A 26,305-nucleotide genomic window follows, 5' to 3' on the forward strand; every position below is an offset into this window, starting at 1 on the left:
CTGTCCTCTGGGGTGTTAGCCACCCCTCCCAGTTTGGTGTCATCTGCAAATTTGATCAGGATGCCCTTGAGTCCATCATCCAAGTCGTTGATAAAGATGTTGAATAAGACCAGGCCCAAGACAGAACCCTGTGGCACCCCACTAGTCACTCTTCTCCAGGATGAAGAGGAACCATTGATGAGCACCCTTTGGGTTCGGTCAGTCAGCCAGTTACAAATCCACTGAGTGGTAGCAAAGTCAAGACCGCATTTTACCAGCTTCTTTACAAGAATATCATATGTATGAAATATAGCTAAACTGAACTATTTTGAAATTAATATACATAATTACATATCTGAGTATTATTATTCTTATTATTTGAGTTTATATACCGCCCTATACACGGAGGTCTTACTTAAACATAAAAAGTTTTCCTATTTCTCCCCATCACCACACCATAGTCTTTTATGAAATGTTCACCTCGGTTGCTTCTAAAATAAGTAACTCAACAGTGGATTGCGGTTAACTGACCTTCAGGGCAAGATGTTACTGCCTGGCATAGAGAGCTGCTAGCAGAGTGCAGTCTGATAAAAGATTGTGTTATGAACAGCTTTTTACTCTGCTTTCAGGCTGTTTTCACATTATTTATTTTTCTTCATTTACTATGAGGGACTTGGGAAGGACCATAGTTCAGAGAGAAAGCACATATCATGCATACAAATGGCTCTGAGCTCATTTTCCAAGGTAGGGCTGAGAGGGACCTCTGTCTGAAACCCTGTAGAGCCCCTGCAGTAGGGCTGGGCGATGTCTGGCTTTCAACATTGTGATATATCACCAGCTGAATATCATGATATACAGTACTGATAAATCACAATGTCTGAAATAAGGAGGAAGTAAGGTGAGGAGGAAGAAGCAACCGCGATACAACTCCCAGTCCTACAGCTGAGCAAGCCCCCATGCTGGCTCACGTGAGCCAGAGCGGTGGGGTGTGTGCTTCCTTAAACTTCAGCATCAGTTAGCTTCACAAAACCATGTTTTCTTTGACTACTTTCAGGCACACACATGCACACCAGAGAGAGAAGGGAGGAAAGAGCGCCTGCTCATTCAACCCAGGAAGACGCAGAAACTCCAGCTGACTTCCTGCTGTTTTCCAGTATCATTATTTTGCATAGCGCGCGCACAAACACATGACTCACAAGATATTGCCAGCTCATTTATTTTGAGAGGGTTATCACGATGTGGTCTTGAAACCAGTTTTGGACAATATATCAATATATCACCCAGACATACCTTGCAGCTGTTCTCCCAGTTCCTTCATCTAAATTAGGCTAACATTATTGCTGAAATATTTAGAAAGCGCAGAAGCACAAAATCCTCCAGCTTCTGAACCATTCACATGTTATCAGATCTCAGTGTCTTCCCAAAATGCACAATACACAGAGCCTCCAAGATTTCCTTGCGGTATTTTAAGGCTGCCTGACCTCATTTCCGTCTCAGTGGACCACAAACCTCAGTCAGCTTAAATGAAGGCTACGCTTTTCCCTGACTTAATAGTTTGTTTTATGTGCAGGGATTTTAGTTTTTATTAATATTGCTACTTTTCACAAGAAGGAGCAGTCAGATCATATCAGCTCCATCCACTGTCTGAAGCAATGCAACCAAGTACACATTTATCATCTCAGTGTGAATTAGCTGATGTGCGCACATACATATGTACACAACTAAAGCCTTGCATGCTTGAAGTTGAGGAGAGGGAGATGTCTTGTAGAATAAGTTGCTTTCCCAACTATTTTCACCCACTTCAGAGTTTGCATGTGCTACTCTGCAGACCACTTCAGATACCTGAAACTGTGTACTGGGATTTCTTGCAAGCGATCTTCATCCTGCTCACCTACTCCCTGCATTCTGCCCAAACTCTTGCCTCCATGCTGCCTGGGGCAGGCATACACTGCTGCTTCCCATCATACTTGCTCAGTGAACCAATAGGTGCACTATGCATGTACCCAAGCAGTCATGGGGATGCAATGCTTTCACTTCCTTTTGGTAACAGCACACCCTGCTCTATGGGGCCTGGTGACTTGGCAGCAATGCTAGTGGGTCCTCAGTGCTGCACAGTGCATGCATCACATTGCATGACAGATAAAAGAGCATGCCCCCTTTTGAAGAAAACAAAACTGGTTGGCTTTCTAGCAAATAGCAGCTTTGTATGACGCGGGTGGCGCTGTGGGTTAAACCACAGAGCCTAGGACTTGCCAATCAGAAGGTTGGCGGTTCGAATCCCCGCAACGGAGTGAGCTCCCGTTGCTCAGTCCCTGCTCCTGCCAACCTAGCAGTTCGAAAGCACCTCAAAGTGCAAGTAGATAAATAGGTACCTCTCCAGCGGGAAGGTAAACGGTGTTTCCATGTGCTGCTCTGGTTCGCCAGAAGCGGCTTAGTCATGCTGGCCACATGACCCGGAAGCTGTCTGTGGACAAACGCCGGCTCCCTCGGCCAATAAAGCGAGATGAGCGCCGCAACCCCAGAGTCGGCCACGACTGGACCTAATGGTCAGGGGTCCCTTTACCTTTATGTTGCAGCAGCGGTGTCCTTTTGAATTTTTGCACACCAGATAGTCCCTCATGTGGTATTATTCTCAGGTGGGTCTGGCCATAATAGCTTTTAGGAACCAACCTTCAATGGCTGTTGTTTACAGACTCTTGGATAGCTGCTTACCAGAGTGAGTAACAGCTTTCCCCAGTTAGGAAATTAATGGTGATTTCCACAATTGCTGGCATCTTCTTCTCCCACCCCAACAGGCGTCCTATGGCTGTTTCCATGCTGGGAGCTGATAGTATAACCAAGTGTGGAGTTGAAATAAAAGATAAAAGGCTAGGAGTAGCTAAGTCAGGTTTTCGGGGCAGGTGGGGGCAGAACCTGTTTTCTGCATCTTTCTGGATATGTCTGCTTTAGGTATTGTGAAGATCAACTGCCCAAAGTTACTTTTCATCTATTTTCATTGCTGAGGTGAACTCAGGCTGGTCTATTTATATATTTTATAAATGTAGTGATATATTTCTGGCATGGCAGTCTATGAGAATTTATTCCTGGAAGAGCTAAAAGCACTCTGTTCTCATTGTATATTTGTGGAAGAAAACTTGACCTTCCCTCTTAAATCAATTGCTCTTTGTCAGTGACAATCTATAAATGATTGCCTACCTGCTCCCTTTTGTTAAAGTGTAGCTTATACTTTCTTTATTAAAAAGGGTGTAACCTATCTTCATTTAGAGGCCTTCACGACACTAGCTGCTCCAGCCCCAACCCTGACTTTGATTCCCACCCCTCAGTCTATACTATCCAGTGTTGTTAGGGGTCTGTTGCCTCCCCATCCTGAAACTGTTCCCTACAAAGGAGTTATGGCTTCTTCCTCACAGCCTACAGCATGCCCAGTGAGGACATGTAATTTGGCAGTTGACAATAATGTGTAAAAATGGCCAAAAATGAATGAAAACACCCATACTTTAGACTTCCTTGATCTTCTAAAATCATGGCTGCTGTTCTTAAAGAAGAACCATTAAGTAGAACTTAACTGGTTGGTTAAGAAGCACTTAGATAAGGTAATGGACTCTTGTCCAGTTAAGTTCAGTCCAAGGCGATTATGAGGTGCGGTGCTGATCTTGCTTTTCAGGTTGAAGGAGCTGGCGTTTGTCCACAGACAGCTTTCCGGGTCATGTGGCCAGCAGGACTAAACCACTTCAGGCGTAACAGGACACAGTGACAAGTGCCAGAGCACACAGAAACGCCATTTACTTTCCCACCACAGCAGTACCTATTTATCTGTTTGTATTGGTATGCTTTCAAACTGCTAGGTTGGCAGAAACTGGGACAGAGCAACAGGAGCTTACCCCGTTGTGTGGATTCGAACTGCCAACCTTCTGACTGGCAAACCCAAGAAGCTCAGTGATTTAGACCAGTAGTTCCCAATTAGCTAATTACTGAGGACCCCTTGTTTTTCAAAGCCAAACCATGAACCCTCTAGTTTTGGAAATTTTGATAACTCTATGGTAGTTATCTGTGCAAAGCAAGTTTTTGAAGAAAATGTGGGGTAGCCCCTTAAAAGCAAAGGATTTTGGATATACTAAAAATAGAGCATAAAATTTGTGATATTGCTACAAATTGCCTATCCCCAGGCAGTAAGAAAAACTTGTCTCCATTGCTCCACTAAAACTGAAACGTTTTTTGTTCATTATTTTTTTTATTGATTAAATTTGTAAGTTGCAATCCAAAGTGACTTATAACCAAACAAACAAAAAGATCCCACTTACACACATTAAAACCAAGGCAGTGTAGAAGGGGGGAAATACATTAAAACATCCTATCCAATAGGGGGGGAAACCAAGCAAGGTATAGTGCATTTGAATAAGGTTCCAGGTGGGAAAATCCACTGCGGCAGATGTTGACAATTGAGTGTCAAGAATGTGTGTAGAATGCTTTAGTATTTTGTTTTTGATTTTGTAAAGCACTGTGATTACGAAGACCCTGCATGGGTCATGCCAGACGAATCTCATTTCTTTTTTTGATAGAGTTACAAACTTGGTGGATCAGTGGACGTAGTGTATTTTTAAAAATAGTTTTTTTGATTTCCAATATGTAACGAAAAGAGAGAGAGAAAATAATAAAACAAAATCCCAAAATAAAATATGAATCCTACAACAAATAATTAAATGGTTGTTCTGTGAGCACCAGATGAATCTCTTTTCGTTTTTCTTTTTGATAGAGTTGCAAGCTTGATGAATCAGATAAATGCCATGGATGAAGTGCATCCAGATTTCAGTAAGGTTTTTGATATAGGCCCCTATGATATTCTTGTGGAGAAGTTGGTAGAATGTGGACCGGACAAGGTAACCGTTAGGTGGATTTGTAGCCGTTTGCCTGATAGAATCCAAAGTGTGCTCACTAATAGATCCTCATCTTCTTGGACAAAAGTGACAAGTTAGGTGCCACAGGGTTCCGTCCTGGGCCTGTTATTGTTCAATGTCTATAAATGGTTTGGATGAAGGAATCAAGGGATGCTCAGCAAATTTGCAAATGATACAAAACTGGGAGGGGTAGCCAATGCCACTTGGCATTGACCTTAACATATTGGAGAACTGGGGCCAAACTAACAACATGAATTTCACTTAGGCAGGAAGAACCAGATGCACAAATATAAGATGGGGGACACCTGGCTTGCCAGTAGAACATCTGTAAATGATCTAGGGGTCCTAGTAGACCACAAACTTCGTAAGAGTCAAGAATGTGATGCAGCTGCAAAATAAGCTAATGTTCTTCTAGGCTGCATCAACATCTGGTCTATTGCCCTGCTCTATTGTGCATTGGCCACATCACACCTGGAGTCCTGTGTCCAGTTCTGGGTGACATAGTTTAAGAAGGATAATGACAAGCTAGAATGTGTGCAGATGAGGGTGGCCAAGATGATCCAGGGTCTGGAAACCAAGCCTTATAAGGAATGGTTGAGGTATCTGGGTATGTTTAGCCTGGTTAAGAGCAGACTGAGAGGAGATGTGATAGCCATCTTCAAATATCTAAAGGGCTGTCACATGGAGGAGGGAGCAAACTTGTTTTCTGCTGCTGTGGACCTGAATCAATGGATTCTGACTAAACACCAGGAAGACCTTTCTGACAGTAAGAGCTTAGGAAACGGTGGGTTCTCCTTCCTTGGAGGTTTTTAAGCAGAGGTTGGATGGCCATCTCTCAGGGATGTTTTAGTTGATATTCCTGCATTGCAGAAGGTTGGACTAGATGACCCTCAGAATCCCTCCCAGCTCTGTGAGTCTATAATAAAGGAGCCCCTTTAATGGTAGCAGATCATGCAAGTATTTTTTGTTTTAATAAAATAATGTGCTGCTTTAAAAGATTGCAAAAGACTGTTTCAGTACAGGATGCAGATGGACATTCCTGAAGTCACAAGGAAACTGCTCACTCTATCAAAGCACTTCCTCTTTCCACTTTCAAATGGCTAAGGCAGCTTTAATTAAGTCAGTCAACATAATTACAAATTATCTATGACAACTATTCTCATCTGCCTCGTTAGTTTCTGTCATAATGTTGGAGAGAGGTATGTGGTGATTAAAAATACTTTGAGATTGTAAACCTAAACATACTACTTAAGACTTCCCAGTAAACATAATGAGTTTGTGGGTGCTTTGTATCTCCTGGGTGATACAAAGCATTCCCTAGCATGTCCACTCTAGGAATGTTGTACTATGTGTTTCACATGCCACACATATTGGGGGGGGGGTCTCGCGCTGCATTGCTGGCGGCCTTTCCCCTTCCTCGCTCTCTCCCTTCCCGGCCTTGGGGGAGAGGACGGGGGACTATGCACAGGGCGGGTGCCGCTTTGCCATGCTCCTGGCGCTGTTTGCCCCGCACTCCTGGCTGCATACCTTAAGGTCGTGAATATAAGCCACACTTTAGCTTTTCACGGTCGGAATTTGGGGAAAAGGTGAGGCTTATATTCAGGCCAATACGGTAGATTTGCCAACAACATCATTGGAAGGCCTGTGGACAGATGTTTCTGTGTACTATTAGTTTTTGGGCGACTTTTCTCATACATGTGTTGAATTTTATAGCAAAGTAGCCACTATTTCTTTCTTGTCTGATATTAACATCTTGCTGCTCAGAAGTAATCAAGCATGATAAAAGAAGAGAAAAGAAGGAAGGAGTAAGGTCTAATAAGCCCACAGCTTTGCCAAAGATTATAATGGGACTGTTAAAAAAAAATCTCTTTCCAGTTCCCAGAACCATCAGTCCCTACATTAACTTATTGCTTGTCCACACTTTCGGATGTCCTGAAGTGCCCCATGCCTAGAAAGCACGGGTCTGAGCAGTTTCCTGCTTGTCCTCTCTTTCTAGGCACAGGGCCAAGTGGTTTTGCATTTGCCTTGCAGCTTTCCCCTGGAAAACTTGCTCTTTACCTCTAAATCTGCCATTTGTTCCAATTCAGCAGTAAACCACAGGTTTTCCTGGGGGAAAGTGGCAGGGCAAATGGACTTGTGAATGAGCACTTAGTTTAAAATATTTATATGCTACCCAATAACAAATGGGCATTGATAGCACAATGGGACTTCCCTCACCACACCCTGTGTATGCCCCCGTCATCCCCAAATCTGCTCCAGAGGGCTGGGGGAGACTCTCAGAACAGATTTAGGAACTTCATGGGGGAAAGAAAGGGGGGGAACATTCAGTTGTGCAAAGATGAAACCTGCTAAGCATCAGCCACTTAGTGCTGTGTTGTATACAGCCTGGAATAAGCCGTTGTCCCATCCATTTTGCTGCTGTTTGCATTGCACTGATTGCACCAGGAGGCAGTTTTCCCCTTGTTAACAAAGAGACAGGAAAGTTGAGCCCTGGGTTTAGGAGAAGGTGTCAGGAATTTTGGAAGAATGTGGCCTAGAAGAAGCCAAGCTATGCACAACTGATAAAGGGCTGCCTTTGTGGTTCTCTCTTAGGTGTGCAAACATTACTTCAAGGTTACAAATATTGACCCTGTATTGTGTATCTTAGGCTCATAAGCTGGGAAACAGTGTTGCATTTAGTTCCCAGATTTTAGCTGCAAAGCAGCTTGTATGTGGGGGTGAAAGGAGGATGAATTTTTAGAGCTAAAAGCTGGCTACAACAATTCCTTCTTCAATTTTTTAACGTGCAACTCTGTCACCCCTAATGCATTTTACAGTGATTGTTAGTGACTTCATAAGCCCATGTGTCATGTGTAAGTGCTTCCTGCTGCAGAATCACTTCCTCCATCCACACCAATGTGCTTCTTTAATCCCAAAGAGGTGTGTGTCATTTTACTAAGGAACTGATTCATAACAAATCCCTTTAGGCCTATGAGAGTTGTGCATCACTGCTCATGTGGCATCCTTCAATTTTCAGATGGGGTAGTTTGTTTGAATTCTCAAGGAAAGTATGTATACAGTGGTACCTCGGGTTAAGTACTTAATTCGTTCCGGAGGTCCGTTCTTAACCTGAAACTGTTCTTAACCTGAAGCACCACTTTAGCTAATGTGGCCTCCCGCCGCCGCGCAATTTCTGTTCTCATCCTGAAGCAAAGTTCTTAACCCGAGGTACTATTTCTGGGTTAGTGGAGTCTGTAACCTGAAGCGTATGTAACCCGAGGTACCACTGTATTTTACAAAAGTACATTTACCTCCTGTTTATTCCTCCATGTTTTGTTTTTATTTGTGTGGTTAGAAGTTGCACTTTGGGTTTTTGAAAATGGATGTTATTCTGCCTCTGCAGTGGGTTGCATGGTCATTCCATTATATTGTCAGTTAATTAATGTTTATGACCATCTTTTCGCGGCTACATACACAGCCTATTACTGGGGTTTGGAGAGGGGACTAGGCACCGGCTATCAAATATATCTGTACTCAGCCCTGCACTTACTTTCCTTGATGTGATGATAGAGGACTGCTCACGAGTCAGCTGGCTCAATGGAGATGTCAGTCTCCAACTAGGTGCCCAGAAATCTCCATGTAGTTACAACTGAATTTGAACCAGTAGCATAATGCACCTGGCACCTGCAGAATTTCTAACACGGGTGAGGAGATGGGCTGTTCACTGTTTTCTGTAGAGTTAAGGGATTGCTGTTGAGTGTAGCATTGAGGCTGAATGTGCTTGGCTTTGGCCAAATCATTGGTCTCCTTCTGCTTCTGTGTCTGAGCTGCACAACAAATGACAGTAAGAACATGATCTCATAATGTTTCTATTTTACTGTATACATGGCCATTTAGTAAAATGATAGCAGTAGCAGTGGGGAAAAATGGTACATATGGATGTTTAAGCATGACATCATACAACTTTTTTAAAAAGAAAAAGATGATGAAAGCACAGGCCAGCAAACCCTGACAAAAGTGCTGAGAACAAACACTTGACAATGGGGCCGCTGTACTTGCGAGACTTGTTGTTAGCATCCGTTTGTTCGAGAGACAATGGAGTGTGCCTCCAGCGATGAAGTCAAACTGCTGCATTAGTAGCACCAAAGTGACCTCTCTGGGGTGCAAGCCTGGGCAGTGTGTACGGAAGTCCTGGGCTGCCCAGATGACGCAAAGGTCGAGAAGGCTGTGTGGAGCCCCAACCCCTGACAACCTCGGCTCCACCAGGACTGGGATCGACCCATCTGGTGACTGGTGCAAGGGAAGCAGGCCAGGGCCTGTCAGGGAGCCACCCAAAAGTATCGCCCGGGAGAAGATGGGCACTGTGCAGGTCCCCCCTGCCGGCAGGGGGTGCCACTGGTGACTGGAAATGGACACAGTATCCAAAAAAGTTATTTTCTAAATTTTAAAAAAATATTTTAATACATTTATTTTATTTTTTAAACACTCAAGAATTAAAATGGCAGCACCCATAAAGGAGCCCTGAACCAACAAAGGCCACTTCCTGGGACTGCAGCTTCCACCCTAAATTCCTCCTCTTTTTATATTTTTTATTTCTCATTTTTTAAATTAAATAGAGGGGAAATGACGGGGGTTTTTTCTCCCCCCTGCCCTCCCATTATTATCCCCCCTCTCAAAACACTTTTTATATATACTTTTTATTTTTACACACACACACACAAAACTTTCAGATACCACCACCTCAATATCTTTCTTTCTTTCTTTCTTTCTTTCTTTCTTTCTTTCTTTCTCATAAAATACCTACTCTTTTCATCCCCCATCCCCTTCCTTTTCTCTTCTCTCTCCTTCCTGCCCAACTAATAATAATAATAATAATAATAATAATAATAATAATAATAATATCACACACCTTCATACATATATCTCGCCATCCACTTTCAATAGCAACTCCCACTTTTGTGCTCTGTGGTCTAAACCACAGAGGCTAGGGCTTGCCGATCAGAAGGTGGGCGGTTCGAGGCCCCACGACGGGGTGAGCTCCCATTGTTTGGTCCCAGCTAGCAGTTTGAAAGCACGTCAAAGCACAGAGACCACAACATAGCCGCAGGATGACAACAACAAAATGAGGCCTGAGGGAAATGAAACTGAGACTAGCAGAACTATTGAAGAACACAGTGACTCCCCTGAAGAAAATAATCAGCAACCTGACCTCCAGAGTAGAAACCCTCACTAACACCATCTCCAGTCTAGAAAGTAAGAACCAAATGCACAGAACACCACAGAAACTAGTGCTCATATGCCCAGGAACCTCACTAAAATGCTGGAGAGGACGCACCTCCACAGGCACGTACCTCCACATGTGGTGAGAATGTCCCAAAATCCAACTCTTCTGGACATCAGGCATACAAGAAATATTCAAAATAACTAAGCAAGTATTAGAAGTCACCCCAGAACTGGCCCTACTGAACATCTTCCAAGATAATAATGCCCACTCTCATTATAAAGAGCTCATAACCAATCAGCCAGAAGCAGACCTGTCAGGAGTAAGCTTGGACCATGGTATCAAATACTATGGGAAACAACTTTAGTAGAAAAACTAACCGATAAACTGAAACTGACATGGGGACAAATAGAAGAAGATGCCTTCACCACGGTATGTTCCCCTTTATCACATACATAGCCCAACAAGACAACAACAAAAATCTGCCAACAGCATACAGATCATTCTGGCTAACTAAAAACCCACCCTCTCACACACTCACATGCATAAACAAATCTCACTAAAGACAACCAAAGACAACCAACCACCCGCTAGGCCCCCCCCAACCTCTCTCACCACCAAGGAAATACAAGAAGCGAATAGAAAGAGGACCCACACAAGTGACGCTGACACAAAACCCCACACATACACGAAGTAGAAGAGGAGAAGCGGTGCCACCCTCCCCCTCCCCACCCACCATTCCCCCTCCCCCCCTTCCGTTCTCCTCTTTTCTTCCCAACCTAATACTGCATGCAACACTAATGTCTCACAACAAATGAAACTGATCTTGAAGCAATGTCTGTATTTCTGTAAACAAAGAAATCTTTAGTAAAAATATATTTTTTTTAAAAAAGAAAGTGGAGAAGGTGGATAGAAAGAAGTTACTCTCTGGCTCTCACAGTACTCGAACCTGGGACCATTCAGTGAAGCTGAACATGGGATTCATGACTGACAAAACGAAGCACTGAACTGCATCATGCAGCACATAGTTAAACTATGGAATTTGCTCCCACGAGATGTAGGGATAGCTAGAAATGTGTGTGGCTTTAAAAGAGGATTGGACAAGTTCACGGAGAGTAAGGCTGTCAGTGGCTGAGCCCTGGCTCCACTGCTGGAAGCAGTGTGTCTCTGAAGGCCAGTTGCTGGGGAGCCTGCAGTTCCACTTAGCTCCTGTTGTGGGGTTTCCAGAGGCAACTGGATAGCTACTGGGGGAAGAGGATGCTAGACTTGATGGACCTTTGGGCTGATCCAGCAGGGCTCTTTGTACATTCATACAAATAGGAACCGTATTTTGCACTGTTGACTTTCTTTATTTTATAGTTTTTATTTTTTAAAAAATAATTAAAATAAATAAATAATTAAAATTAATTAAAATATTTTTTTAAAAAAATTAGCATGAATAAAGATGATGTCTGAATTGCGGACTGTCTTTCTTCCTGTCAAGAATGCCTCTAGAACTAGTTTTGACATTAAAAATGAACCTGGCAATTTAATGAAATGATTATTCTGGCCTCAGTAAATGGTTTCCATTCTTTCTCTCCCTCAAGAGAGCAAAAATCATGGCCGGTTCTTGGCCAGCTACTGAACCAAGTTTGCCTGTCTCTTTGCAGATGTGGTGTTGGAGAAGGCCATGCATAAGTGCATCCTGAAGCCCCTCAAGGGTCATGTGGAGGTGATGTTAAAAGAGTTCCATACAGCTGACGGCTCTTGGAAACAGTTGAAAGAGAACCTTCAACTGGTCCGACAACGGAATCCTCAGGAGCTTGGGGTGTTTGTCCCAACACCAGACTTTGTAGATGTTGAAAAGATTAAAGTCAAGTTCATGACCATGCAGAAGATGTATTCTCCTGAAAAGAAAGTCATGCTGCTGCTACGAGTCTGCAAACTAATTTACACTGTGATGGAAAACAATTCAGGTAAATGCTGTCTCTTGACCAAAGATTTCTTTGCTGTTCAGGAAGCTTTTGGAGGAAAACCAAATGTTTTATCTCACAACAGTTTCAAATCTCTCTTTTTCTTTATCTCACAGGTTTTGTAATTTGTAATCTGATAGTCTGCAGTTTGGTTCTATTTGTTTTCATACCTGCACTCTTTCTAGCATGTTGCAGTGACTCTTTGGTGTAAGAGGTATCTGGAATGAAGGCAGTGTCTGCTAAGAAGAGACTAAACTAAAAGGGGACTGATGGGCCCAGATATTGGAGCATGCTGGGAAAAACAGCAGGGAATCTAGCTAACCATAGATGGGCATTTCTGAATACAGTAATTTGTGAAAGCAATAAAACAATTTCGCATTGGTTCTGCATTTAAATCGTGTATTCAAACACTATGTATGCATTGCTGTAGTGTGAGAAATGGCCTGTGACACTGGTGCCAGTTCATACCTGTTTCTTAAAGTCTGATACTAAAAGGGCACAATTTAAATGGGCAAATACATGTGTGGTCCTGTCAGTTATGAATGGTGCGCACACACATGCAAATATCGCTTGCTAGAATTCCTGCACCCTCCGCATGCTTCTGAAAGTGGCCTGGGGGGTTTCAGGAGAACAGCACATGAGGTGGGTGGGATCTGGCAAGCTGGAGTGATGGTCCAGATAGAGGGGCTAGAAAAGTGTGAAATTGAATTCCACCCATTTTTGCATTGTGAAAAACATGGTGTTACATCACACTTGTTTTAGAAGCTTAGTCTGAATAATTTGAAAATGGTCTGAGCCTTGAAAAAATCTATGCCCAAAGACTAGTGCAGGCTTTTCCCATTCTAGGGTGCTGCAAGGTATCCAAGGTGTGGCTAATCCTTTTGGGTGGAACAGAAGTGTTGCTGCAAGTATGAGCACAGTCCCAGCCACCCAGGGGTAGGTAGCATAGAATTGTACTCACCTGGAGCAAGCTAGCTCCTCACATATAAGTTTCCAGTAAACCATGAAGCTGGTCAAGAGCCCCACAAGAACATCTCACTGCTGAGCTAACATCGACATTGCTTAAACCAGACATTGCTTAATCCAGACATTGCTTAAACCAGAAGGCAGTTGCTTAGCACAAATCCCAAGCTTTAACTGAGTTTTACACGGGTGGCACTGTGGGTTAAACCACTGAGCCTAGGGCTTGCCAATCAGAAGGTCAGCGGTTCGAATCCCCGCGACGAGGTGAGCTCCCGTTGCTCAGTCCCTGCTCCTGCCCACCTAGCAGTTCGAAAGCACGTCAAAGTGCAAGCAGATAAATAGGTACCGCTCCAACGGGAAAGTAAACGGTGTTTCCGTGCGCTGTTCTTGTTCATCCCTCAGCTTATAGAGCGAGATGAGCGCGTAACCCCAGAGTCGTCCGCAACTGGACCTTACGGTCAGGGGTACCTTTACCTTTACCTTACTTCAGTACAGTACCTCGGCACTACAAGTATTTAACTTTGCTGCAGCCAGTTGCCATCCTTTAATCTGCTTATCCAGTCCAGTGATGGCATATAAAGTATATGAATATGTGCGCCTGTCCTAGAATCACGTTCTCTTTAATTTTACACCAATGGTAAAAGGGAAAGGGAAAGGATCCCTGGACGGTTAAGTCCAGTCAAAGGCGACTATGGGCTGTGGCACTCATCTCACATTCAGGCCGAGGGAGCCGGCGTTTGTCCACAGACAGCTTTCCATGGCAACGAAACACCGTGATGGAAGCCAGAGCACACGGAAACGCCATTTACCAATGGATGCTGTGATAATAGCATATATGTTTGAGTAAAATTCGCTTGTCATGAATCTAAAATGATTCAGCTGAATGGAAACAGCAGTGCAGAAGACTGCCTTTAAACATGGAAAGAGGCAGACAATACTGGCAGAGGGTTGTGATTAATGCCTATATTTTCTTTCCCCACTCTTCCTTACCCTTCGTCAAGGGAGGATGTATGGAGCTGATGACTTTTTGCCAGTGCTGACCTACGTTGTGGCTCAGTGTGACATGCTGGAGTTAGATGCTGAAATTGAGTACATGATGGAGCTGCTGGACCCCTCCTTGCTACACGGAGAAGGTAAATGTCCTTGAAGCTCTGAGATGACTCTTTTGCCAGGAATTTGTTTATTTGTAGCCTGCCTGAATAGACAGCCTTTAAAAGAATCCTGAAAGCCTCTAACTTGTTGCCACAGCTTATCAAGTAATGCCTACAAACAAAACATAAAGATAACCCCAACCAATGAAGATAAAAAGCCTTGTGTTCCTACCCGCATAGAGAGAGGGTATTTTTAATTAAAAATAGTAAGATGCTTTTCTTTGTGATTCTGGAAGGAGGAAACTGTCGTTTGGCCTAGCAACTTGGGCGGTAGTGATTTACAGTAAACTCTTAACCGTGTCTTCGCAGAAGTCCAATTGAATTCAGTGGGGCATACTCCCAGGTCAGTGAGGTTAGGGTTGCAACCTTAGTTCAGTTTGGAATGATAGATCAGGCCATACATCTTGTGGCAGGGTCTGAAATGATATGTGACAATTTCTCTCTTCAATTCTCTTTTTCTCCAGTATGGAAAACTTTGTTTTAACTTACTGAGAATTTTGAATTATGGAAGCTTATAAATTAGCTTTCCTAAAAAAATCATAGAATCATAGAGTTGGAAGAGACCACAAGGGCCATCGAGTCCAACCCCCTGCCAAGCAGGAAACACCATCAGAGCACTCCTGACATATGGTTGTCAAGCCTCTGCTTAAAGACCTCCAAAGAAGGAGACTCCACCACACTCCTTGGCAGCAAATTCCACTGTCGAACAGCTCTTACTGTCAGGAAGTTCTTCCTAATGTTTAGGTGGAATCTTCTTTCTTGTAGTTTGGATCCATTGCTCCGTGTCCACTTCTCTGGAGCAGCAGAAAACAACCTTTCTCCCTCCTCTATGTGACATCCTTTTATATATTTGAACATGGCTATCATATCACCCCTTAACCTCCTCTTCTCCAGGCTAAACATGCCCAGCTCCCTTAGCCGTTCCTCATAAGGCATCGTTTCCAGGCCTTTGACCATTTTGGTTGCCCTCCTCTGGACACGTTCCAGTTTGTCAGTGTCCTTGTATTTCAGAGCAGGCTTCCTTCAGAGGCCAGGATATTACCACAAGTCTTTCAGATTCATATTGGCATTTAGCAGCATTATCATGGTCATCCCGCCTCCTGCATGACAGTTCACTGAAAAAGAAAAACATTTCCTTGTTCAGTTGGTAGAGCATGAGATTCAGCAATCCTTACCAAAGCCCTGTATAGCAAGCAGATAGGTAAAGGTAAAGAACCCCTAGATGGTTAAGTCCAGTCAAAGGTGACTATGAGGTATGGCACTCATCTTGCTTCAGGCCGAGGGAGCCGGCGTTTCTCCACAGACAGCTTTCTGGGTCATGTGGCCAGCATGACTAAACTGCTTCTGGTGCAGCGGGACACCGTGACAGAAACCAGAGCGCATGGAAATGCCATTTACCTTCCTGCCACAGCGGTACCTATTTATCTACTTGCGCTGGTGTGCTTTCGAACTGCTAGGTTGGCAGGAGCTGGGACAGAGCAACAGGAGCTCACCCAGTTACAGGGATTCAAACCACCAACCTTCTGATTGGCAAGCCCAAGAGGCCGGGAAGTTTAGACCACAGCACCAAAGCCCTGTATAGCAAGCAGATATTCATCTTACCAAAAGGGGAGAGCACTGAGGATGTGAGAGAGCTGATAACAGAGGCAGGATTTTAATTAAGGATTGTTTCATAGTAAAATCACTTTATTTGTTATTTGTGCAGGGGTTGCGTTCCTGGCCCACTCGTGTTAGTGGAGTGTGTGTAAGCCCCCCCCATTCCACCCCCTTTTCTGGGCACTTCTGGGTTGCGGCAATGTGTGCGTCACAATCGTGTGTGCATTGAACAAATGTAAAATGGTCTTTGCCTGTACTCGAAACCCTTTGAGGAACACTTCATTGTTATTTTTTAACACACAGGTTAGTCATTTTTGTCAAAAAGGCATGGAGTGGAGAAGCCACACAGAGGTAGCAGCAGCTCTCCAGTTTATACTCAGGCAACCAAAAATACACTCTTTCTGCCATGCAGAAAGAATGGGAGAAGAATATGTGAATCAGTTTTATTACTAGAAATTCCTCTTGACTTTTATTTAGGTTGCTTGAGAACAAGGGGCTTGTTATTAAGGTGACATTTGCAAAAAAACAAACCAACAATGACTTGGCTCTTAAAATATGGCCTGGAATACGTCTCCTGCTTGTGGCTCTGAAACTTTTCCTGCCTCTGCAGTTGCTTGGCTCGTTCTAAGCCTGGAGTAGTGAGGGATTCCAGAGGCCCCTCCCCTCCTGGGCAGCTGGGAGCAAAAGAATGCTGAAGCTGTGGAATCTGGCAAGGAACTTCTGTTTCCAAGAGCAAAACAAAAACAAGCGGGGCCAAGCTTCTGGCCAAGCAGCTGGATGTTGATACTTCCTTGGCCTCCAAACTGCATCGGATTTCTCTGTGTTACTATTTGCAACATATTGCATTTGTCTTTTCCAGAAATCCGGTGGTGGGCGGGGGCATGAACAGAATTCCATCTAATGTGGAAGAGCATTTGAGTACAGCCGGAATGAGAACTGCAACAAACACCAGAGTCTGCTTTAAGTAATCTTCCTGATGTTTGTGCTATACTTGCCACAGTGTGTGGTGTCAAGAAACCAGGAGAACAAAGCAACTCAGAGGGTTGCATACAGACTCTAGTTCTTTGGAACAAAGTTTGAAACCCACTGGCATGGCTGTGGTTTCAAAGGCACACCTCAGAAGGATGGCAGACCCCCAATTTGCAGTAGTAGCAGTAGTACAGTATTTATTAAATTTGGATACCACTCTTCAAGAGGAGACTGAGGAGAGATAGGATAGCCATCTTCAAATATCTCAAGGGCTGCCACATGGAAGATGGAGCAAGCTTGTTTACTCCTGCTCCACAGGGTAGGACCCGAACCAATGGCTTCAGGTTACAAGAAAGGTGATTCCGACTAAACATCAGAAAAAACTTTCTGACAGTAAGAGCTGTTCCGACAGTGGAACAGACTCCCTTGGGAGGTGATGGACTCTCCTTCATTGGAGGTGTTTAAGCAGAGGTTGGATGTCCATCTGTCAGGGATGCTTTAGCTGAGATTCCTGCATTCTGCATTGGGGGGGGGGGGGCGGTGTCCGTTCCAACTCTACTATTCTATGATCTGTAGATTTCAGGGTGGTTCACAGTATAAAAATACAAAATAAAAGCACAAAATACATAATAAAAACAAGAACAAACTACTAGCACATTGATAGCTAACTTGTTGCTATCCAGATGCACACTTCCCATCATTCTTGAGCATTGGCCCTGCGGGCAGCGGCTGATGGAAACTGGAGTCCAACATCTCCAGCTCCCCCCCCCCCCCGCACTTTCATTTAATGCAAGACAGCAGATCACTCTTGTCTCTCTTGGAAAATTACAGACATACTGAGTTTCACACTGATTATATAGCCAAGTAATCAAGCTGTTGGTAATTATCTCTGGAACATTCTTCTCCTGATTCTTTCACAGGTGGCTACTACTTGACAAGTGCATATGGAGCACTTTCTTTGATAAAGAACTTTCAAGAAGAACAAGCGGCTCGGCTGCTGTGCTCGGAAGCCCGGAATACCCTCCGACAGTGGCATAAGCGTAGGACAACAAATAGAACAATTCCGTCTGTGGATGATTTTCAGGTACAGTTAATGACTTTTCCATATGATGACTTTTCTACTGTGGGCAGAGTATAAGTGTGATATGACAGACAGCGTGGTAGATGTAGATTGTCCTTGGTGATGTTAGTTCTAGTTCCCCCTCATTTGTGAAGCTCTGGGCAAAACTAGTTCTGACAGGGCTGCCATTCATGTCCCCACTCCATTCACTGGTAAAGCCAGGGATGGGGGGAAATTAGAATAAAATATGCACAGAAGACTGGTGTCCTGTCCTGCCACACAAACCCTGATGCCTTTGTTCCCCTCCATCTTTTGTTCTCCTTTTTTTAAGCTTCAGTGTTGGAATTGAGCCAAGGAAGAAATAGACAACTGTGGGCAGTAAGATGTGCAGTAAGATGTACATTGCCCCCTCACCTGCATGATCTTTTTACGGTTAAAAGACAGGCCCTGTTCTCAGTCTTTGTTTATATGTGCAAGGGGCAGATATATAAAGAGAAACAGGTGTCTGTCACCATCTCATCTAATGTGGCCATGACGTTGGGGGGAGGGATTCTTCTCCGTGTTGCAGTGCCTGGAAGGACTTTAATAACACTGAATGTGAAGTGACTGCAAAGTTTCATATTCTTCTTGGGGAGATCCTGGAGTGATTATGGGCAGCTGCTTCTTCCTTAAGACCTCCTTACAGGATTCCTGTTTGGTCAGAGCACCTAAACAAGATGGAAGTACAAATACTGTTAAAATTGTACTTTGATCTTGCATGGTCTGAGAAAATTACTTTTCATATCTAACTTGCAATTTTGGTGTAGGCTTGTTAACTTGGTAGTGATAATGGAATTGCAAATCAAGCTTAACTTCAGTTTATGTATCATCGGTGCTTTTTTTCTAGAAAAATAGGTGCTGGTACTCAGCATGAAGTTGTTAAAGTAAGGCTGGATCTAGACACATCAAAGAAGCGATTCAGTTAAACGCACTGTAAACTTCGTACAGGGAAATTCCACTGGTGAAAGACGGGGCTCCACTGGGGCATCTGGTGTCAGTGTTATAACACATTCTTTCTTTATGAATGTCGCTGAGTCCTAGGTGCTGGTACTGCATACCCTTGAGTCCCCCCCGAAGAGGAAGAAAGCACTGTGTATCATGATAGTTCAGCACTGATACTTTTTGGAAAGCTAAAGCATGTTTCACTGTTTGAATTTTATGGTTAGCAAAAAACCTCCAAGATTTGGGTTGCCATACTTGCAAACATGTTAGAGAATAAATGTGGAGGATGTTTCTTCCCCTTAGAAACAAAAGTATTTGTTGGTGCATCCTGAATGTACATTTTGCCCTATATTTGACCGACTCCCTCCAATGACTCATTTCATTTCATGTCAGAACAAGCTGTGTTCCAACATGCACACTCAGCTCTTCTTTCTTCCCTTCCTTCCTCATTTCTATTTTCTCCCGTTCTCTCTCCCCTCCCTCCTTTTTTTCCTTCCTCAAATCTCCCTCTTTCACATCTTCCCTTAGATTCTAGACAATGTCTGTTTCCGCTTATGGCCAGCATGTGTGCGTATGCCCTTTTGTGTCTTTTTTTAAAAAAGCATTCCTAATTATTTTACTGGAAGAAAGAAATGTTAACAATGAAAAGCAATTATTCCCCACCTCTGCCTTCACTGTTGACTGTGCTTTACTTATTTTATTCTGCTCTGGGTTTTGTTACATTTAAATTGCTTTTATTATCTCTTGCATTGTTTTATTTTGAGTTGATTGTAGGCCTTTCTTGCGCCAAAAAGTGGCATAGAAATGAATTTATGAAGAAGCAAATATACTGCTTCTGCAGTGGGCAAAATAAATAAAAAAGACCGGCATTCCCACTAAATGAAAATGCAAAAAAAGGTGGAAATAACTAATAACAACTCACATGTTCACCAAAAGCTCCCACAGACCTTGCCTAGAATTAATGAAGCTTGAATTATTATCAAATTGGACTCAGGAAAAGAGACATGAATCATATTCCCAAATGAGCTTCGTGAAACCAGTTCCTTATTTCAATATTAAAAAGCAAATGCCAGACACATGTGCTCTGTAGAATTGCAAAGTATGCTTTTCATCTGCATCGCTGGCTGATGTCTGATTTGTGTGAATAGGGCTCAGCCCACTTTCTTTCCTGAGCTCTGCTGCATCTTGTGTTAGCCTCTTCAACAATAGGAGTTTCTTAGCATAACCACCGTTCCCCAGAGAAGGCTCAGTGACACTTTGCCACCCTCTGGCATATGCCCAGGTAGCAGCTGAGGGAACTCAGTCTGGCCACAGATGATAGCTTTGCAGTTCACTTAGCTTGCTGTCAGGACACAATAAAGTGAGCTCAAAAGTATAACCCTCATGGCATGCTAATAATGAATAAGCAGAGGAAGTGTTGGGGCTAGTAAGTGAGTCCTTTACTCACATGGGCAGGTTGAATAAAATTTCAGTCAAGGTCCTGAGAATGGACCCTGCCACTACTTCCTTACAGCAGGGCTTTTCAGTTTCTGCCTTCAGGGAACATCTACTGCACCAGTTTGTCTTGTGGAATGGAATATGCATGCCATTTGAACAGCACTGCTTAGGCCTATGAGGCCTCAATATCTTAGATGTGAATGGAGGGTGCTTGAGAACATTTTACTTTGAGTAGACCTATTGCAATTAATGGCTCTAATGTCAGGTTCATTAATTTCTGAGGATCTGCTCTGAGTAAAATTTAGTTGTATACCACTCTTAAAGTTTCCTTGAACACGGAGGACCTCTGATTAATAACAAGAGGAACAACTACGTATATTTCACATTGATTAGCCCAACAAACCAGGTGAAATCGTGTGGGGTTTTTTTTATTAGGTCTTGAATTTGAATATTTATTCTTCCCATGTATTTCCCCACTTCACAGAACTATTTGCGAGTTGCATTCCAGGAAGTAAACAGTGGCTGCACAGGGAAAACCTTGCTCGTGAGACCATATATTACCACAGAAGATGTGTGTCGGCTCTGTGCTGAGAAGTTTAAAGTGGACATTCCTGATGAGTATAGCCTGTTTCTTTTTATTGATGACACCTGGCAACAGCTGACAGAAGATACCTATCCCCAAAAAATCAAAGCTGAACTGCATAGCCGGCCACAGCCCCAGGTCTTTCATTTTGTTTATAAGCGCATCAACAGTGACAATTATGGTGCCATTTTTCAAAACGACAACAGCGACCACACATCATAAAGCTCATGTGTTTTATGGTTGGGTTTTAAGTTGCTGAAAGCACCCTTTGCTTGCTGACTTGAGTTCATTAGACACTGTCTGCAGGGCTCTAAACCAAATGTCTGATAAGAACATGAACAACAATCGCTGTCACTGACAAAATGTAATATATATACAGGGCCATTGTACAGCTGTAGAACAGAAGGGGGGCTGAACTTCATGGATCACTGATCTTCTCAAATATACTGCACATCACATCAGCACATCTGTATTGCATTTTACTCTCATCCTTAGTTCAAGCCCTAGTTTGCATTAACTTTACTGATGGCCAGATTATCTATAAGCTAGCTGGTGGGCTGTCCATTTCACCAGTGTACATATATATGCAAAACTGTCCGATGCAGGGCATCAATAAACTCTCTTATATGGATGGTAGCAGCCTTCTCTAAAATAGTTATTTAATTATTATTATTTTTCTGAAGGCAGCTTGTTTTTTTATATATATATATCACAGAAATTTTAAAACAGTTGCAGGTAAACTGTCATGGTTGATCCTTAAAGTATTTTTTAAAACTATAAAATGTTCTATAATTCTGCATGTGATTTTTAACATTTAATATACAAAATAAATCTCTTGCTGGTTTTAGAGTATTACATTGAACACTCCTGTGAGATTTAGATGGTTTATTGCCTTTTCTTCCCTGATTTAAGTGTTTTTAAATCTATCAAACTCATTTTAAGGTTGATAAAATTCTGTAAGTAATTTGTATTTTTGACATTGGCTACCCAAAGCCTTTTACAAACCTGATGTATCACTTACTGAATTATTATTTATATACTGCAATCTTGAATGGACAGATAAAGTGGACAGAAGTATTTGAAAGAAGTGAATATAGAGACTAGGAAAGTGAGAAAACATAGTGGGGCTGCTTTAGAAATGAGATGTTTTAGGGCATGTGTTTCAAATAACACAGTTTAGTTACTCCATTGGTGTACACAAAGTTAGCCAAAGAAAGATAGCTGAGAGCTCCATCACTCCTCTTCATGGAAGAGTGACTGGACATTGTTGAAGGTAGATGTGAGGGACAGTCACTCAAAATGGGGGGGGAGAGAGATTGTGAGGTTACCCCTAGTCTGCTGGTTCAGGCTTCTTGCAGAACGTAAGTGAAGGAAGTTGGGGGGGGGAGTTTCAAAGTTTGAAATATTGTACATATACAAATATTGATTTGTCATCTGTTATGTTAGAAACAGCAAGGAACTGAATTTACAGGTTAAACAGATTTATGCAGACTGAAACGAGCAACATCACATGCATTTTACTTTGGCTGAAAAAGTAAATGTTTTCCATAGGCATACAAATTGTAAGCTTCTTTCCATATTAGATAACTAAAACTGGGTTATAATTTTGAATAAAAGTAATCGCTCCCTCCTAATCTTCTGTGCGACCCAGAGGAAGCGGGAGATGAGAGATATTTCATGGGGTGGATTTTGCTGTCCCCTATACATCACGACTGAACAATTAAATTATCCAATAGATACAAAAATAAATCTGGACAATGTTGTAATAGTTTAATGTTGTAACAGAAATATTAAGACCTACACTGAGCACCAACCAATCCAAGTCATTGTGTAAGATGTGGTTGAAAATCTTGGATCATAAGTCCCTTACTGATCTTATCAAAAGCCAAGAATCTTGTCCATCTAGGATGGCTTCCAAACCATGTGAATGCACTCCAGTGCTGAGTTATTAATTGCTGTACCTTAATGCCTTAATGCTCTGGAGTTACCAAAAGAATATTGGTGTCTGGCTCTGCAAATGCATTTTGTATGTAAATGTATTCATGTTGATTTGCCACTTACCTGCCACCTTGACATGTGTCTATGTTGTATTTCATTTTGTAAATGATAAAACAGTAGTTTTGCACATAATACATTGTAATACTTTACTATAATGAACATGTTTGTGTATATGTGAATAGTCTGTATTTAAGTACTCATCCATTTCTTGCACTTGTAAGACACAGCCATTTTCTAGTCTCCTGAAACTATTCTTTAGTCCAGCTCATGTGGTTTGCTGTACATTGGAGTCTTAGAGCTGGTTCACACACTCATATCTATCCCTTCATTTTTATCATTTACTAACTGCCAGTTGAATGTGTAAACTTGCTGCACTGGAAAACATTGTATTTTTGAGGTGATATATGGAACTTTCTCCTGTTACAGATCTGTGATAACTTTTGCTGCAATAATGGCCATAGATCTGTGAACTAGCCCCGAGGACCAATTCACACATTATACTTTAAAAACATCTTGGGTGCATACCTATTTTAATGTGAACAGGTTGGGTGGACATTATTGCTATCATGTTTTGAGCTCTGGCTCTTGTTCCCCTGCGCCAAGTGCCAGCAAACTTGTGCCAGCAACAGTCACTGTAGGGATCAGCAGAGCTCACACTGGCCAAAAACACTCCGATATCTGGAGGATGAGGACATCTGGAACATCCTAAGGACATAGTGACAGCTCTGCCTTAGATTGAAAATGATTTGTGTCATTTGATCTTCTTTCATTTTATGCACTTATCAGTGGTGTGCGGTCAGTGGACTAGGGGGACTAGGATAGTCCCCTAAATTTTCCCCTGGCATCTCTTTCCTAAAGCCTGGGAAGCTTCTGCTCAGCTTAGGGAGGGAGGTGCGATGCTCCGACGGGTCCAAAAGCCCTTCCACCACCTTCCCAAAGCCTGGGAAGCTTCTGCTGGCTTAAGGAGGAAGGCACAATGCTCACGCACACAACATCAGGACATCACAATGTTGTGCCCGTTCCCAAGTACCCTTGCAAGCTGGCGCCTCTGGCCCTAACTGTTCCCCTGTGAAAAAAATCACCATACATCACTGGAATAAATGCTTAATTTTCCTGAAATTGGCACCATGGGAAGACTGAAACAAGTGCAGGAGACGACTCACAACTGGATACTGTATGTGAGAAAAGTTCATGTTTCTGAAATGGTGAGTTGTATCTGAGGAGTTGGATGGAAGAAACCACACACTCAGGATTCTTTTAAGGTGGGTGCTTTGTGCTCTGTTTTCCCTTCCAGAAACATTTTGGCATTGAATCCTTTATTCCAGTATCTATAACAATCTCATGTGCTTTTCTATGCTCCTATACACACTTACAATTTGCTTCTTCTGTACTAAACAAAACTGAAATTTTTGCCACAATTCAGAACCAACACCTAATTATTCTTCATGTCATTTTACTTAAAAATAAATAAATCAGAAGATTAGGCATACCCTGCTGGTGGTTGCTGTGCTTAAAATATCATTGCCTCCAAATCAACTCCTATCTTTTCTCTTCTTAATGGACAACACTGATGCAGTGGAGAAAAGGGGGAAATGGCTGAATTAAACTGAAAATCAGTGGACTGCAATGGGCAGAGAAAGAGCTGAAGCAGTCAAAAAGCTCAAGATCATGGGCATCTTTGTTTATTGGTGCACATTTTTAAAAAATGTAATCATTAATTTCCACTCTTAGGTGAAAACCTATTTCTTCCAGTGGCTGGAAACAGGTGACAAAGATACTGTCTGCATGATGGTTAAAGCAAGTTCCATCCTTGCAGAAGAAAAATGTGTTGTAAAATATTAAGACACTTGATAACTTTTCAAGAATGCTTGCTGGTAGAAAGTAGTGGCAGAGAAGATTTATCAGCTTTAAAAACAAGTCACCTGAATATATTAGCAGGAAGTATTACTAAAGAACGGGACGCGGGTGGCGCTGTGGGTAAAACCTCAGCGCCTAGGACTTACCGATCGCATGGTCGGTGGTTCGAATCTCCGCGGCGGGGTGCGCTCCCGTTGCTTGGTCCCAGCGCCTGCCAACCTAGCAGTTCAAAAGCACCCCCAGGTGCAAGTAGATAAATAGGGACCGCTTACCAGCGGGAAGGTAAACGGCGTTTCCGTGTGCTGCGCTGGCTCGCCAGATGCAGCTTGTCACGCTGGCCACGTGACCCGGAAGCGTCTGCGGACAGCGCTGGCTCCCGGCCTCTAGAGTGAGATGAGCGCACAACCCTAGAGTCTGGCAAGACTGGCCCGCACGGGCAGGGGTACCTTTACCTTATTACTAAAGCAGGGAATGCTTCCTTAACTATGAGATGGGTGATAGTTTGCATGTAAACCACAGACTTCAATGAGATTAATTTGCTGGTAAGTGTATAGGAATGCAGGCTTAGAATCACAAAAATAAAAATCTAGCAACAGCTAAATCCAATTTTTTACAAATGTGCTCAAAAATCCCCTGCATAAATCAACCAAGTTTAGGAACTAGTAAGTGTCTGAAGGCTGCACCATATCTTTCTATGACTGAAAATGGATTCTGACTCTCATATTGAATCTTAATGTTGAGATTCCCACCCACTGATCTTCCTACATTAAAGTTGTGTCATTAAGCAGTACCTCAGCCTTTTAATAAGCAGATTTGCAGATTTGTAAACTGAATTCGTGGGACACAGGTGGTGCTGTGGGTTAAACCACTGAGCCTCTTGGGCTTGCTGATCGGAAGGTTGGCGGTTTGAATCCCTGCGATGGGGTGAGCTCCCGTTGTTTGGTCCCAGCTCCTGCCCGCCTAGCAGTTCGAAAGCACGTCAGAGTGCAAGTAGATAAATAGGTACCACTTTGGTGGGAAGGTAAACGGTGATTCTGTGCGCTGCTCTGGTTCGCCAGAAGCGGCTTAGTCATGCTGGCCACATGACCCAGAAAAACTGTCTGTGGACAAACACCGGCTCCCTTGGCCTATAGAGCAAGATGAGCGCTGCAACCTCAGAGTCGTCCGCGACTGGACCTAACGGTCAGCTGTTTAAACTGAATTGTATTTTGTCTTTATAATAATTATAATAATAATAATTTATTATTTGTACCCCGCCCATCTGGCTGGGTTTCCCCGGCCACTCTGGGCGGCTTCCATAGAAACCAAAAATACACTAAAATATCACACATTAAAAACTTCCCTGAACAGGGCTGCCTTAAGATGTCTTCTGAATGTTAGGTAGTTATCGCTTTGACATCTGATGGGAGGGCGTTCCACAGGGCGGGCGCCACTACCGAGAAGGCCCTCTGCCTGGTTCCCTGTAGCTTTGCTTCTCGCAATGAGGGAACCGCCAGAAGGCCCTCGGCGCTGGACCTCAGCGTCCGGGCAGAACAATGGGGGTGGAGACGCTCCTTCAGGTATACTGGGCCGAGGCCGTTTAGGGCTTTAAAGGTCAACACCAGCACTTTGAATTGTGCTCGGAAACGTACTGGGAGCCAATGTAGGTCTTTCAAGACCGGTGTTATGTGGTCTCGGCGGCCGC

The 26,305-nt window shown here is 43.1% G+C and overlaps 1 protein-coding gene across 3 annotated transcripts in view; it reads left to right on the plus strand.

Annotated features, from left to right (window-relative positions):
- The window catches only part of RIN2 (Ras and Rab interactor 2), a 69,285-nt gene extending 46,348 nt beyond the window's left edge, over nucleotides 1–22,937 (plus strand). For all 3 annotated transcript variants that reach the window (XM_053394898.1, XM_053394897.1, XM_053394899.1), the window contains 4 exons: nucleotides 11,724–12,029; nucleotides 13,991–14,122; nucleotides 17,626–17,789; nucleotides 20,668–22,937. In XM_053394898.1, the coding sequence (XP_053250873.1) occupies nucleotides 11,724–12,029; nucleotides 13,991–14,122; nucleotides 17,626–17,789; nucleotides 20,668–20,988 (923 nt within the window). In that variant the 3' untranslated portion in view covers nucleotides 20,989–22,937. The remainder of the gene's footprint in view (nucleotides 1–11,723; nucleotides 12,030–13,990; nucleotides 14,123–17,625; nucleotides 17,790–20,667) is intronic.
- Nucleotides 22,938–26,305: the final 3,368 nt, after the last annotated feature.

The sequence above is a fragment of the Podarcis raffonei genome, chromosome 7 (genome assembly GCF_027172205.1).
Source record: "Podarcis raffonei isolate rPodRaf1 chromosome 7, rPodRaf1.pri, whole genome shotgun sequence".
NCBI lineage: Eukaryota > Metazoa > Chordata > Lepidosauria > Squamata > Lacertidae > Podarcis > Podarcis raffonei.